Source organism: Microcaecilia unicolor, chromosome 1 (genome assembly GCF_901765095.1).
Source record: "Microcaecilia unicolor chromosome 1, aMicUni1.1, whole genome shotgun sequence".
NCBI classification, from domain to species: Eukaryota; Metazoa; Chordata; class Amphibia; order Gymnophiona; family Siphonopidae; genus Microcaecilia; species Microcaecilia unicolor.
The window spans coordinates 156267688-156281881 of NC_044031.1; the positions used below are offsets into that span (position 1 = coordinate 156267688).

Genomic DNA, 14194 nt, shown 5'->3' on the forward strand with positions numbered 1-14194 from the left:
TGAGTGAAGATGAATACAGTGACGAACATGCAGAAGACAGAGAAGGGGATATGCATACCGACCCATCATTTGAGGACCTCTGTGAATCAAAGTGCCCCACTTTTTGACACAAGGGGAGCTCAACAATCTTGTTCGTGATTTAAATTTGTCGAAGCAACAGGCTGAGCTTTTAGGTTCGAGCTTAAAAGGATGAAATCTTCTTTCTTGCGATACGAAAGTGAGTGTTTTTCGTGACCGACATGCTATTTTTTCTGAATATTTCTCCAAGGAAGGTGACATGGTCTTTTGTAATGATCTTTTACTGGTCTTTTACTCTTATGTTGCTTATATCTTTGATTTCTTTGTGAACTGACACAGTTTTTTTTGGAACTCTTGTAGCAGAAGCGTGTCATTTTGCCAGATACATATAATAGCTACATACGCCGACACAAGCATTTACAAAAACCATTATCACATGAAAACTGAGGCTGATACAGAAATTCTGAAATGAGATCTGGATTCAGGGAAGAATTATCTTCCAGAAAATGTATGTTTTGTTCTTGTTACAAAAAAAAAGGGGTTTTTTTGTAGACGAGTGTTATCAGCTAAAGACTTCCATCTCTCCTCGGCCGATAACCACGCCCCAGTTCCACCTTCACCACGCCTCCGACACGCCCCCGTCAACTTTACCCTTTTCCGCGATGGATTGCAGTTGGAAACACCCAAAATCGGCTTTCGATTATACCGATTTGGGTGCCCACGGGAGAAAGACGCCCATCTCCCAATTTGGGTCGCAATATAGGCGTTTTTCTCTTTTGATTATAAGCAGGATAGTAACGTGGAGGGGCATAATCAAACTGGGCGCACATCTATAAGATTGCCAATCTCTAAGGACGTCCCGGCAAAGGGGCGGGGCATCCCGTATTATCGAAACAAGATGGGCAGCCATCTTTTGTTTCGATAATACAATTGGGGATGCCCAAATCTCACCTTTTAGGTCGACCTAAATGTTGAGATCGCCAACCTTAGAGATGGGCAACCTCGATTTTCGCTGATAATGGAAACCGAGGATGGCCATCTCAAAAACTACCAAATTCAAGCCATTTGGTCGTGGGAGGAACCAGCATTCCTAGTGTACTGGTCCCTCTCACATGCCAGGACACCAACCGGGCACCCTAGGGGGCACTGCAGTGGACGTCAAAAATTGCTCCCAGGTGTATAGCTCCCTTACCTTGTGTGCTGAGACCCCAAAACCCACTCCCCACAACTGTACACCACTACCATAGCCCTTAGGGATTAAGGGGGGCATCTAGATATGGGTAAAGTGGGTTTGTGGTGGGTTTTGGAGGGCTCCCATTTACCACCACAAGTGTAACAGGTAGGGGGGATGGGCCTGGGTCCGCCTGTCTGAAGTGCACTGCACCCACTAAAAACTGCTCCAGGGACCTGCATACTGCTGTCATGAAGCTCGGTAATACATGCCCGGTTGGTGTCCTGGCATGTCAGGGGGACCAGTGCCCTACAAATACTGGTTCCTCCCATGACCAAATGGCTTGGATTTGGTCATTTCTGAGATGGGCATCCTCGGTTTCCATTATTGCTGAAAATCAGGGATGACCATCTCTAGGGATGACCATCTCTAAGGTGGACCTAAATGTTGAGATTTGGGCATCCCTGACCGTATTATTGAAACGAAAGATGGCTGCCCATCTTGTTTCGATAATATGGGTTTCCCCGCCCCTTCGCAGGGACGTCCTGCGAGGACACCCTCAGGAAAACTTGGGTGCCCCTATCTATTATGTCCATCCACATCTTTTTTTAGATGCTGCGACCAGAGTTGAACACAATATTCGAGGTGTGGTTGCACCATAGAGCAATACAAGGGCAATATAACATTTTCATTTTTGTTTTCCATGGAACCTGTATAGAAGGCGTGGAACCAAACAAGCTTTGCTGTGATTAGATGGCAACATCAGTAATCAGAAAGCAAAATCAGTGCTGGGCAGACTTATACGGTCTGTGCCCTGATTATAGCTGAACAGATTCAGCTTAGTAGCTGAAGAAAAAGGCCAATGTTAGGCTGACTTCTACAATCTGTGCCCTGATAATGGGAAGAACAAGTTAAGATCAAGTATACATATGTAGTATAACATCATACCTTATGTTATGAGTTTATCATGCTGGGCAGACTGGATGGACCGTGCAGGTCTTTATCTGTCATCATCTACTATGCTACTATGTTATGAATTCCAGAAGGAGGATTGCTTTGCAACAGTGAGCATTAGCAGTGAATCTGAGATACTGAGGTAAGTTAGGAATGAGGTTAATTTTTTTAATGGTATGTACAAAATTAACTCATTTGGAGACATTACCCCAAGAAACTGAGGTAGTAAAGATCTATTCTTTTGTTATTATAGGCCTACTGTGAGGAAGCTTTCTGTATTGTGTGACTATTCTATAACCTGCATGCACAATTTTATGTGCTAAGTGTCAAAATGTGCATGGAAGATTATAGAATGAGGGTTAGTTCCAGGATGATTTGGGGGTAGAGTTAAGGTGAAGCTGGGTCTTACCTGGTTAATGGTGATTGTCAGTCTGCTAACCCTTCAGGTGCCTGGATAAAGACTGGACTGCAGAAAGGATAGCCTAACTTTTTCCAGCCAGTTATCCAGGTACCAGCCTGAATATCATCTGAGATCCAGATAACTTCCAATGACTGCCTCTGACATGAATATTCAATGTCGATACTCAGAGTAGGCCTAACATTGAATACAAAGATTAGATTCAGTTGTGATGGCCAGTACATTTAAAATTTGTTGACCACCATGGGCTCAATAGCTGTCAGATAGGGTTTAGCTGAATAAATATTTAAATAGGAATATAAAACAAGCTATATTTTGTTTTAAAATCCTCAAAGGGATATACAGTGGGGGAAATAAGTATTTGATCCCTTGCTGATTTTGTAAGTTTGCCCACTGACAAAGACATGAGCAGCCCATAATTGAAGGGTAGGTTATTGGTAACAGTGAGAGATAGCACATCACAAATTAAATCCGGAAAATCACATTGTGGAAAGTATATGAATTTATTTGCATTCTGCAGAGGGAAATAAGTATTTGATCCCCCACCAACCAGTAAGAGATCTGGCCCCTACAGACCAGGTAGATGCTCCAAATCAACTCGTTACCTGCATGACAGACAGCTGTCGGCAATGGTCACCTGTATGAAAGACACCTGTCCACAGACTCAGTGAATCAGTCAGACTCTAACCTCTACAAAATGGCCAAGAGCAAGGAGCTGTCTAAGGATGTCAGGGACAAGATCATACACCTGCACAAGGCTGGAATGGGCTACAAAACCATCAGTAAGACGCTGGGCGAGAAGGAGACAACTGTTGGTGCCATAGTAAGAAATGGAAGAAGTACAAAATGACTGTCAATCGACAAAGATCTGGGGCTCCACGCAAAATCTCACCTCGTGGGGTATCCTTGATCATGAGGAAGGTTAGAAATCAGCCTACAACTACAAGGGGGGAACTTGTCAATGATCTCAAGGCAGCTGGGACCACTGTCACCACGAAAACCATTGGTAACACATTACGACATAACGGATTGCAATCCTGCAGTGCCCGCAAGGTCCCCCTGCTTCGGAAGGCACATGTGACGGCCCGTCTGAAGTTTGCCAGTGAACACCTGGATGATGCCGAGAGTGATTGGGAGAAGGTGCTGTGGTCAGATGAGACAAAAATTGAGCTCTTTGGCATGAACTCAACTCGCCGTGTTTGGAGGAAGAGAAATGCTGCCTATGACCCAAAGAACACCGTCCCCACTGTCAAGCATGGAGGTGGAAATGTTATGTTTTGGGGGTGTTTCTCTGCTAAGGGCACAGGACTACTTCACCGCATCAATGGGAGAATGGATGGGGCCATGTACCGTACAATTCTGAGTGACAACCTCCTTCCCTCCGCCAGGGCCTTAAAATGGGTCGTGGCTGGGTCTTCCAGCACGACAATGACCCAAAACATACAGCCAAGGCAACAAAGGAGTGGCTCAGGAAGAAGCACATTAGGGTCATGGAGTGGCCTAGCCAGTCACCAGACCTTAATCCCATTGAAAACTTATGGAGGGAGCTGAAGCTGCGAGTTGCCAAGCGACAGCCCAGAACTCTTAATGATTTAGAGATGATCTGCAAAGAGGAGTGGACCAAAATTCCTCCTGACATGTGTGCAAACCTCATCATCAACTACAGAAGACGTCTGACCGCTGTGCTTGCCAACAAGGGTTTTGCCACCAAGTATTAGGTCTTGTTTGCCAGAGGGATTAAATACTTATTTCCCTCTGCAGAATGCAAATAAATTCATATACTTTCCACAATGTGATTTTCCGGATTTAATTTGTGATGTGCTGTCTCTCACTGTTACCAATAACCTACCCTTCAATTATGGGCTGCTCATGTCTTTGTCAGTGGGCAAACTTACAAAATCAGCAAGGGATCAAATACTTATTTCCCCCACTGTAAGACAGATAAGTTGCCTCACTTTGTCTATCATTAGATCACTCTGCATCTTTAAGTCCAGAAAAGTTTGTGATGTGCTACTTGAAATGCCTTCCTAATTTTTTGTTTTAAAGCCCTAGAGGATCAGAGTCAAATCTTTGTCTTGACCATCTATTTTTCCGTCATACTACTGTTCTTATCTTGGTTATCTCTGTTCCAGTAGAATACACTATTCCGGAGATACACCCAATAATAATTAAAATCAGGAAGAGTGCATTCCCCGCTTTCTTCAGTTACAAGATCCCTTCTAGATATTCTTGGTTTCCTTCCTCTCCAAAGATTGTTATTGCTCTATTTAATTTGAGAAATAATGTATTTACAATATGAATTGGCAGCATTAGAAACACAAAAAATATACAAGCAGAAATGGTCATTTTTATGGTTACTATGCCAAAACCACAAAATGTGGTAATATGACAGATTTGAAAACATAATTTTAATTTTATGAAAAAAGTGGGAATTACTGTACCCTGGGAGAGTGGAGGTGTACCCCTAAATATATTATTACATTTCTTCACCATCTAAAGGAAAATTGGGTTCACATTAATATGAAGTATGCCAGTTTCATCTTTGCCAATTTTACAGTGTGAAAGTTTCACAAATTCCATAACCATCTCCAGTGGATCCTTTAAAAATGGAACCAGATCACAAATATAGAGTATAATAAAACTCCATCTACAAATAATGCTAATTTATTATCCAACGCACCTGGTTATTTTATATCTGTAAATCCTTGTTATTTCTGCATATATAGTTGAGGGCTCTGTAGACAACAAAGATAGAAGGTGTGATAAGAAAACTACCTTTTTGTCTACTCCACCTGTTATTGTGTAATGACTATCATAGTACTGCATTAACCTTGAGATGAGCTCGAAGATTTTGATATTTTGATAAAGGTGATCTGGTTGATGTAGTATATCTGGATTTTCAGAAAGCTCTTGATGAAAATCCTCATGAGAGACTTTTGAGAACATTAAAAAGTCATGGGATAGGAGGCAATGTCCTTCTTTGGATTAGGAATTGGTTACTGGACAGAAATCGGAGGGTAGGGTTAAATGGCCATTTTTCTCAAAGGACGAGGGTGAATAGTGGAGTGCTGCAGAGATCTGTATTGGGACTGATGCTATCCTATATAATAATTCTCACCTCCAACGTTCTATGTGTCTTGCTGCCTGTGTCCATGGCTTTCTTCGGAGTTGGTCTGCTAGGCTCTGTAGATCAGGCTGACATCACATACAGCACTGACCAACTGCACTATAGCAGCACGAGGCCCCGCCCCTGCTGCCCTTGCCACCACGCCCCCCAAGGTCGCCGCCACTGACCCCTCCACCCCCCCGAGGTCACCCCTCCACCCCCCCAGGTCGCTGCCGCTCCCCCTCCATCCGCCACCCAGCCGGGCACCCTGCATTGAAATCCCCTCCAGCCACCCATATCCAGCAACCCTCCTCTCCCCCTGCCCCCCCTCCAGCCACCCATGTCCAGCGACCCTCCTCTCTCCCCTGCCCCCATCCAGCCACCCATGTCCAGCAACTCTCCTCTCTCCCCTGCCCCCCTCCAGCCACCCAGGTTGTACAGCGAATTCTTCGGGGTAAGCAGAAAAGATCATCAGTCTTGCCTGCCCGCTGCCGGCGCTAACCCTCCCCCGCTGCCGGATTGCTCTTCAAAATGGCCTCCGAGACTTATAAGGAACATACATATTTTATTGTGTATATATGAAGAGGTTCGTACACTTAATGATCTCTATAAGGAAGGCTCCGCACGTGTGAACACATACTCATCCAAATAAGGCCCCACATGCGTGATGACAGTCCATGCATGTCATGGACGTCCATGTGTCATGGTCGTCCACGTGCCGACCCATCATATATGGGGCAGGACATCCACAATGCACAAGTATCTTCTTGCCCCATCCTGGTCCCCAAAAATATACCCAGATCATGTCCTCTTGCCATGTGCACATCTTTGAGTTTTTGACATGTGACTGCTGGTTTTATAAAATTGGGATTTAGAAGTGTGTGCAATATGCACATCTAAACTCTGGTTTATGCAGCTCTAAAATGCAAATGGTGATTCTATATAAACACCATCAGGTCAATATTTAGCTGGCAGCAGTGAGTGCAAGCTGTAAGTGGTAAGCGTATTGTAGAAAATCTTTAACATCATATCTAAGTTAGTTAAATGTTCTAATGCATGCTCATTAGGTGTATCATTAGAATTACGCTAACATTGTATTATATCTCTGGTATTTGAATTCCAGTGCTGTTAACTGTGTATATTTTAGGTACTGTTTCATGGTAGTTCTATTATTAGGTTTCAATTTATTGTTTTCAAGTTTACCTCATTTATTGTCAGTGGCGTACCAAGGGGGGGGGGGGGGCGGTGGGGGTGGTCCGCCCCGGGTGTCAGTGGGTGGGGAGTGTTCCGCGAGAGCCGACAGCTTTTTTAAAAAAATCTGTGCAGCGATCGCCGATGCAGGCAGCGCCTCGCGTCTGCCCTGCATGAACTGAAAAGAGAAAATTGCTTCGCTGGCGTCGGGCTTTCCCTCGCTTGGTGTCCCGCCCTCTTTTGTGGTAACTTCCTATTTCCTCGAGGGCAGTACAACAAGTGAGGGAAGGCCCGACGCCAGTGAAGTGTTTTTATCTTTTCAGTTCATGCAGGGCAGACGCGAGGCGCTGCCTGCATCGCTGCACGGATAAAAAAAAAAAAGCAGGGTGGTGGCTTTAGGGTGAAGAGGGCTCAGGGCTCTCGATGGAGGGGGGGGCTCAGATGGGAGAGGGGGGCTCAGATGGGAGAAGGAGATTGGGGAGGGTGAGGGTGCTCAGAGGGAAGAAGGGGATTGGGAAGGGTGGGGGTGGTCATAGGGGAGAAGGGGATTGGGGAGGGTGGGGGGTGGTCATAGGGGAGAAGGGGATTGGGGAGGGTGGGGGAGCTCAGAGGGGAGAAGGGGATTGGGGAGGAAGGGGGAGCTCAGAGGGGAGAAGGGGATTGGGGAGGGTGAGGGTGCTCAGAGGGAAGAAGGGGATTGGGGAGGGTGGGGGTGGTCATAGGAGAGAAGGGGATTGGGGAGGGTGGGGGTGCTTAGAGGGGACAAGGGGATTGGGGAGGGGAGTGCTCAGATGGGAGAAGGGGTCTGGGGTCTGACAAGGGGGCAGGAGGGAAAATGGGTCCATGCCTGGGGCTGGTGGGAGAATGGGTCTGGGGCTGAAAAGGGGGGATGCAAGGCATGTGGTGGATGAAGGGGGCTCGAACTGGGGGCTGAAAAGGAGGGTATTTTGGATAAGGGGGCTAGTACTGGAACTGGGGGCTGAAACGGGGCAGGGGCTGAAACTGGGGGCTTTAAAGGGGACAGGGAGAACTGGCTGGGGTTGAAGCTCGGGACTGATGGGAGAAAAGGGCTGGGGACTGGTGGGATAGTGGGGCTGAAAAGGGGGGCAGGTGGGAGATGGGGGCTGAAAAGAGGGAGCATAGAGAGAGGGGACAGACCTTGGATGGATGGGAGAGGGAGGGCAGACGGATTGAAGGGGCAGAGAGAAAGGGCAGATGGTGGGTGGAAGGGGGAGCGAGAAAGAGGGCAGACTGGGGTAAATGGTGGATGGAAGGGGCAGAGATAGAGGGCAGATGTGGGTGGAAGGGGGAGAGAGAGGGCAGATGTTGATGGAAGGGGAAGAGAGAGATGGCAGACTAGGACAGATGATGGATGGAAGGGGCAGAAATAGAGGGCAGATGTGGATGGAAGGGAGTGAGAGGGCAGACAGTGGATGGAAGGGGCAGAGAGAGAGAGGGCCGACACTGGATGGAAGGGACATTAGAGAGGGCAGACACTGGATGGCAGAGAGAGAGAGCGAAGACAGATGCTGGATGGAAGGAAGACAGTGAAAAGAAGATGAGGAAAGCAGAAACCAGAGACAACAAACTGTAAATATATATTTTAATTATTTTGCTTTAGGATATAGTATTGTAGCTGTGTTAATAAATGTTTATAAATAGAACATGTAAATAAGGTAATCTTTTTATTGGACTAATTTTAATACATTTTGACTTTCAGATAACAAAACCCCCTTCCTCAGGTCAGGATAGGATAATGTAACAGCACTATACTGTATTGACCTGAGGAAGGAGATTTTGGCCTCTGAAAGCTAAATGTATTAGTCCAATAAAATGATATTATTTGTTTTATTTCTATTTGTTAATTTGTAAAGTGGTGATTGGTATTTGTTTTTTCAAATTTACATCTGCTGTCTTTATATTTTGCACAGTACTAGGGGATGTTTTCTGTTTCTGTGGTGTTGCATTGTATGCAGAGTCTGGCATCTTGGGGGTTCAGTTTAATTTTTGTCTAAATAGAAAGTTTAAATATTACTACTTATTCTATAGTGGATTAGGGTGTACCTGTGTTTGTGAAAAAGACATGGCTTTCAGTTGGCATTGACTGTGCAGGATCGACGATCTGTATTATTCTGTCTGGTTTCGTTTTACAATAGGTGAATTGATGTTCTAGTGCTCACTGTAGTGTTTAAGATGCTTTCCTTTTCCTTGTGTGACTCATAGAAATTACTGCTTATGGTAGAATCGCTCTATAGGTCCTGAATGTTTTGTATTCTCGGTATGCCTAGTATTGAATTTGGGGGGGGGGGGGGTGTTAAAAAATGACTGGCCCCGGGTGTCAACAACCCTAGGTACGCCACTGTTTATTGTATTTATGTTTATTCTTGGTTATTTTACTATTGTTATACTGTTAACAAAATTGTAAGTTTTATATTAAACTGTACCTGCTGTACACTGCCTTGGGTGAATCTCTTCATATAGACGGTTAATAATCCCAATAAATTAAATAAATGATGACCACTGCCAGTTATGTTAGACCTGGATATTCACTAATGAGCAATGCTCAGGCACTGGCATTAAATATTAGGGTCAGCAGTGATAACTGGAAGTTATGAAGGTACAATCAATATGGAGGGTTCTACCTGCCTAACTAACCAAGCAAAATTAGGACTGCTATTGAACTGTTTCTACTTGCCTGGTTAGCTATGGGGGCACTGGCACTGAATATTGCATAACTGCATAGCCAACCCCACCCAGACAGCACTATGATGGTGCTTTTCTTAATTATAGTTCATTTATATTATTGTGACCAATTTCCTGAACACATGTGTATAAAAAGTACTTAGCTTAATTTAATTTTCATTAGGAGAACTTGTTTGGACACGGACCTTGACACAGTCTATGGCAAAACGTGGATTCATGTCAGCGTGATATGTCTCCTTAAAGATCATGGAGTGTATCAATGGAAAACTCCTAACGAGAATTATATTAAGCTAATAACTACTACTATTTATCTTTCTGTAGCACTTCTGGATGTGCACAGTACTATATTATTTAGATCTTTATAATCTCCCCCCCTCAAAAAAAAAAATCTATGGATGTTAAAAAGTTTTCTTGCCAATTTGTAGTGCAAATCTTAGAAAATGAAGGATTCCTTTCCAATTTCCAATGTATGCTTATTTTATACTTTTGTATAGGCAATTCATCAGAAAAACTCTTTTCCCTATTACCTTGTGGAGGGCTTGGGGTGAGTATGGCTGGTTTATTCAAATTTTTGGTGAAAGAAGTAAAACCATTGATTTACTTATGTTTTTACAGTATACAATTTTTTCAAACGCCAACTATTCTTTATATCATTTTATTAATATTTGTGCATTTCATCTTCATGTCCCAAATGTAGACCTCATTGCATGAAACAGCTGGGAAAGATAATAATGGAGCAATTGGGCTCTTGCAGTGCCATTGCTCACTCACAGTCCAAGAAAAACTGCTACCATTAGTGTGATCCAAGATTAAGAAAGAGAGAAGATAGCAATTCATAAATTCTTGCTATTTGACACCATAAAATTGCCACCATCGCCAGAATCCTAAGGGGCCCTTTTACTACGCTGTGTAGGTGCATACATGCATCCTACATGCATCAATTTTGAACTACCGCCTGGCTACCATGTGGCCAGGGTGGTAATTTCATTTTTTATCTAGCGCACGGCACTAACTGGGCAGTAATTGGCATTGTATGCGCGCTAACAATTACCACCCAGTTAATGTGTGAGACTTTACCACTAAGTCAATGGGCGGCGGTAAGGTCTCAGGCCCAAAATGGACACGTGTTAATTTTTATTTTGCCGCACATCCATTTTTGGCCAAAAAAAGGCCTCTTTTTCAGGTACACTGAAATATGGACCTTCGTGCATCCAATACAATGCAGGACATTTTTTGGTGCACTAACTTAGTAAAAGGACCCCTAAATCTCTTCTATACCTATCTTACAAAAACAAAATATAGGTAGATCACTTGTTAGATGGAGCATGGAGTACCATAGCTTTAAAATACATGATTAAGAAAGTTTGCCGCACGTCCATTTTCTGCAAAAATTTTAAAAAGGCATTTTTTAAAGGTGCGCTGAAAAATGATTCTGTGCACGCCCTAAACATGTATCTGCACTACCGCAAGTCATTTTCAGCGTGCCTTTGTAAAAGGGCCCCCAAGAGTCTGTTTGTATCTCCTAGCTAATTGTCATAGAAATATGTACTAACCTACAAACATTTTCATGGATTAGTACATAGGACCCTAAGAAAGCAGTGTATATTTATGATGATGTTGTGTATTTATGATGATGTCAGTACATTGTAACACTGATTCTTGAAAAAGAACAAACATAAAATGTTTTCTTTCTTTCACCTCTACCTGTCTTATATTTGCAGTACTATCTTGTTTCCCTATTCCTCTGACTGTCTTGGCAAATCCATTTTTTGGTATAAATAAGATGTAATTTTCAGTCCTGGATTTAGCAATAGGTAATTTTTGATAGACCATTGCTGCAGTTGCCATGCCTAAATCTAGACCTAGCACAGATGTATTAAACATTGTTGAGCAACCACAACTCTTCCTTCAGCACATGCTTTCCTGCACTTACAGACTTGCAGGCCCTGTGGTACACTGTGTCCTCCCAAGTATGGGCTTCCTGTCACCATGGAAACTCGTGGAAGAGGTAGAGTGCAATTTGTGAGTGCAGGAAGGCCTGTGTTGAAGTTAAAAAGAGTTTCTGCTGCATGGCAATATTTAATACAGTTGTAATGTAAACCACGTGGTGGTGGAGAAATTCAAATTAAAATGAAGAACAGAATAAGATTTGTCACAACTTTTGGTGGTAAACAACTTTTGGATAATGACCTTTTTCTTAATCTCTCTAAATGTGAAGCCATTACCTTTACCTTTCCCTTTCCCCCTCTGCTTTCTTCTCTGCTTGATAACAAACCCATTAACTTCAGTATATCTGTTTGGAACCTAGGTATAATCCTTATTTCTGGCCTAACTATCAAACCCTATATTGATTCTGTTATGCACTCTGCTTTCTTTGCCCTCCACCATGTCTGCACTGTCCCTTCCCCCACTTTATCTGCTCGCTCATTCTGCATTAGTCATCTCTTGTATTGATTATTGCACTCCCTCTACGCCAGACTCCCTCTTTATTCTATTAAATATTTACAATTTATGCAATCTACAGTAGTCAAACTCATTTACCGTTCCCATCACTTCAACCACGCAGTGGCGTACCAAGGGGGGGGGGGGGGGGCGGTGGGTGATTAGCTGGTAGGAGTAACGTACGTAATTCTAGTTGAAAGCGCGTGGTCGGATTGGTGGATAAGGATCTATAATATTGAGTGTCTGAAAGTTGACGCCAGGCTTCCTGTATGTACTGCTCCATGTCCTGTACCACTACTGCACCCCCCCCCCCCTTGTCAGCTCTCAATATTACTACTGAGGGGTCCTGCTGGAGGTCCACTAAAGCTTGCCATTGTATTTTTGTAAGATTATCTATAGGAGTATGTCTAACCTTTTCCAAAGCTGCTACATCTCTCAATACAAGTTGAGAAAATGTCTCTATTGTATAGTCCGGGGGTCCTGGAAGCACCCATATGGAGGGTAATCAATGTTTACTCATAAAGGATGTATCACACCACTCTGTAGTTCTTCATTATGTTGAGGATCATCAAAATAAAGTCGCAGTCTTAAGAATCTGAAAAAACGATGTAGATGTTTCCTGGTCTGATATGAGTCGTATCGGTGAGTAGGTACAAAGGACAAACCCAAACTTAATACTTGTTGTTGGGCACACGTGAGCTGTTTAGATGATAAATTGAAGACTACTGTCTGTTGGTCTGTTGGTGTCTGGCTCTGAGTTGCTTGGAAGTAACTTGCTCGGGCAGATGATTGGAAGGTAAAAAAGGTTGCTATGAGACAACCTTTTCTGTCGATGCTACCTCATCTGGACCTGAGGATCCATTATCTTCACTCGATGACCCGCTAGAGGTGTTAAATGCTACTTTTTTTATTTCTTCTAGGTCGTCTTTTATTTCTTCCCATGTCCATCCATGGGAAAACATATCCCTTAGTATAGTCCATTTCGTCTCGCTTAAACTTGGCCACTTTTTGAGCCCGAATCTCTTGTGCATATTTTTTCATTTGATTCTCATGCTGTTGGGATTGTTGTTGAAATTCCTGTGTTGATAATAGGGATTTTAGAGATGTCTGTGCAGCTAGCAGTTCCTCTTGTTGTTCCTTAATAAGTCTATTCAATTTATCGACTGTGAGCAGCATGAGGTCTAAAGAACATTTGGATAAAACATCGTTCCACGGAGAGAGATACCAGATAGGAGGGGAGAGATTAGTAAGCTCGACTCAGGAGAGAGACCTTGGGGTGTTGGTGTCCAAGGATCTGAAGGTGAAGAAACAATGTGACAAGGCGAAGGCCCTGGCCAGAAGAACGTTAGGCTGCATAGAGAGGGGTATAACCAGCAGAAGAAAGGAGGTGTTGATGCACCTCTACAAGTCATTGGTGAGGCCCCACGTGGCTTATTGTGTTCAGTTTTGGAGGCCATATCTTGTTAAAGATGTAAAAAGACTGGAAGCGGTGCAAAGAAAAGCTACGAAAATGGTATGGGATTTACACTGCAAAACATACAAGGTGAGACTTGCCGACCTGAACATGTATACTTTGGAGGAAAGGAGAAACAGAGGTGACATGATATAGACGTTCAAATATTTGAAAAGTATTAATCCGCAAACAAACCTTTTCTGGAGACGGGAAGTTAATAGAACTAGAGGACATGAATTAAGGTTGAATGGGGGCAGACTCAGGAGTAATATCAAGGAGGTGTTGGAGATGAAAATGGTGATGTAATTCAGACATGCGTGGGATAAACACAAAGCAATCCTGATTAGAAGGAATGGATCCATGGAATCTTAGCGGAGATTGGGTGGTGACGCCAGTAGTTGAGAAGCAAAACCGGTTCTGGGCAGATTTCTACGGTCTACGCCCTGATCGTGACTGAATAGATAGGGATGGGCTGGAGTGTAAATTTTAAGGGCCTTTGACGTTAGCACCGTAACAAAGGCGGGACTTGGGCGTGATTAGGAGATGGGCGTCCACAGCTGATAATGGAAAAAAGAAGGGTGTCCCTGACGAGCACTTGGCCGACTTTACTTGGTCCATTTTTTTCTTGCGACCAAGCTGTGAAAAGGTGCCCGAACTGACGAGATGACCACCGGAGAGAATCAGGGATGACCTCTCCTTATTCCCCCAGTGGTCACCAACCCCCTCCCACCCTAAAAA

General features: G+C 43.8%; 1 protein-coding gene across 1 annotated transcript in view; it reads left to right on the forward strand.

Annotated features, from left to right (window-relative positions):
• The window catches only part of LOC115470681 (histone deacetylase 9-like), a 632873-nt gene that overhangs the window by 96411 nt on the left and 522268 nt on the right, over positions 1-14194 (forward strand). The window contains exon 5 of the mRNA XM_030204118.1: positions 10056-10105. Coding sequence (XP_030059978.1) covers positions 10056-10105 — 50 coding nt within the window. The remainder of the gene's footprint in view (positions 1-10055; positions 10106-14194) is intronic.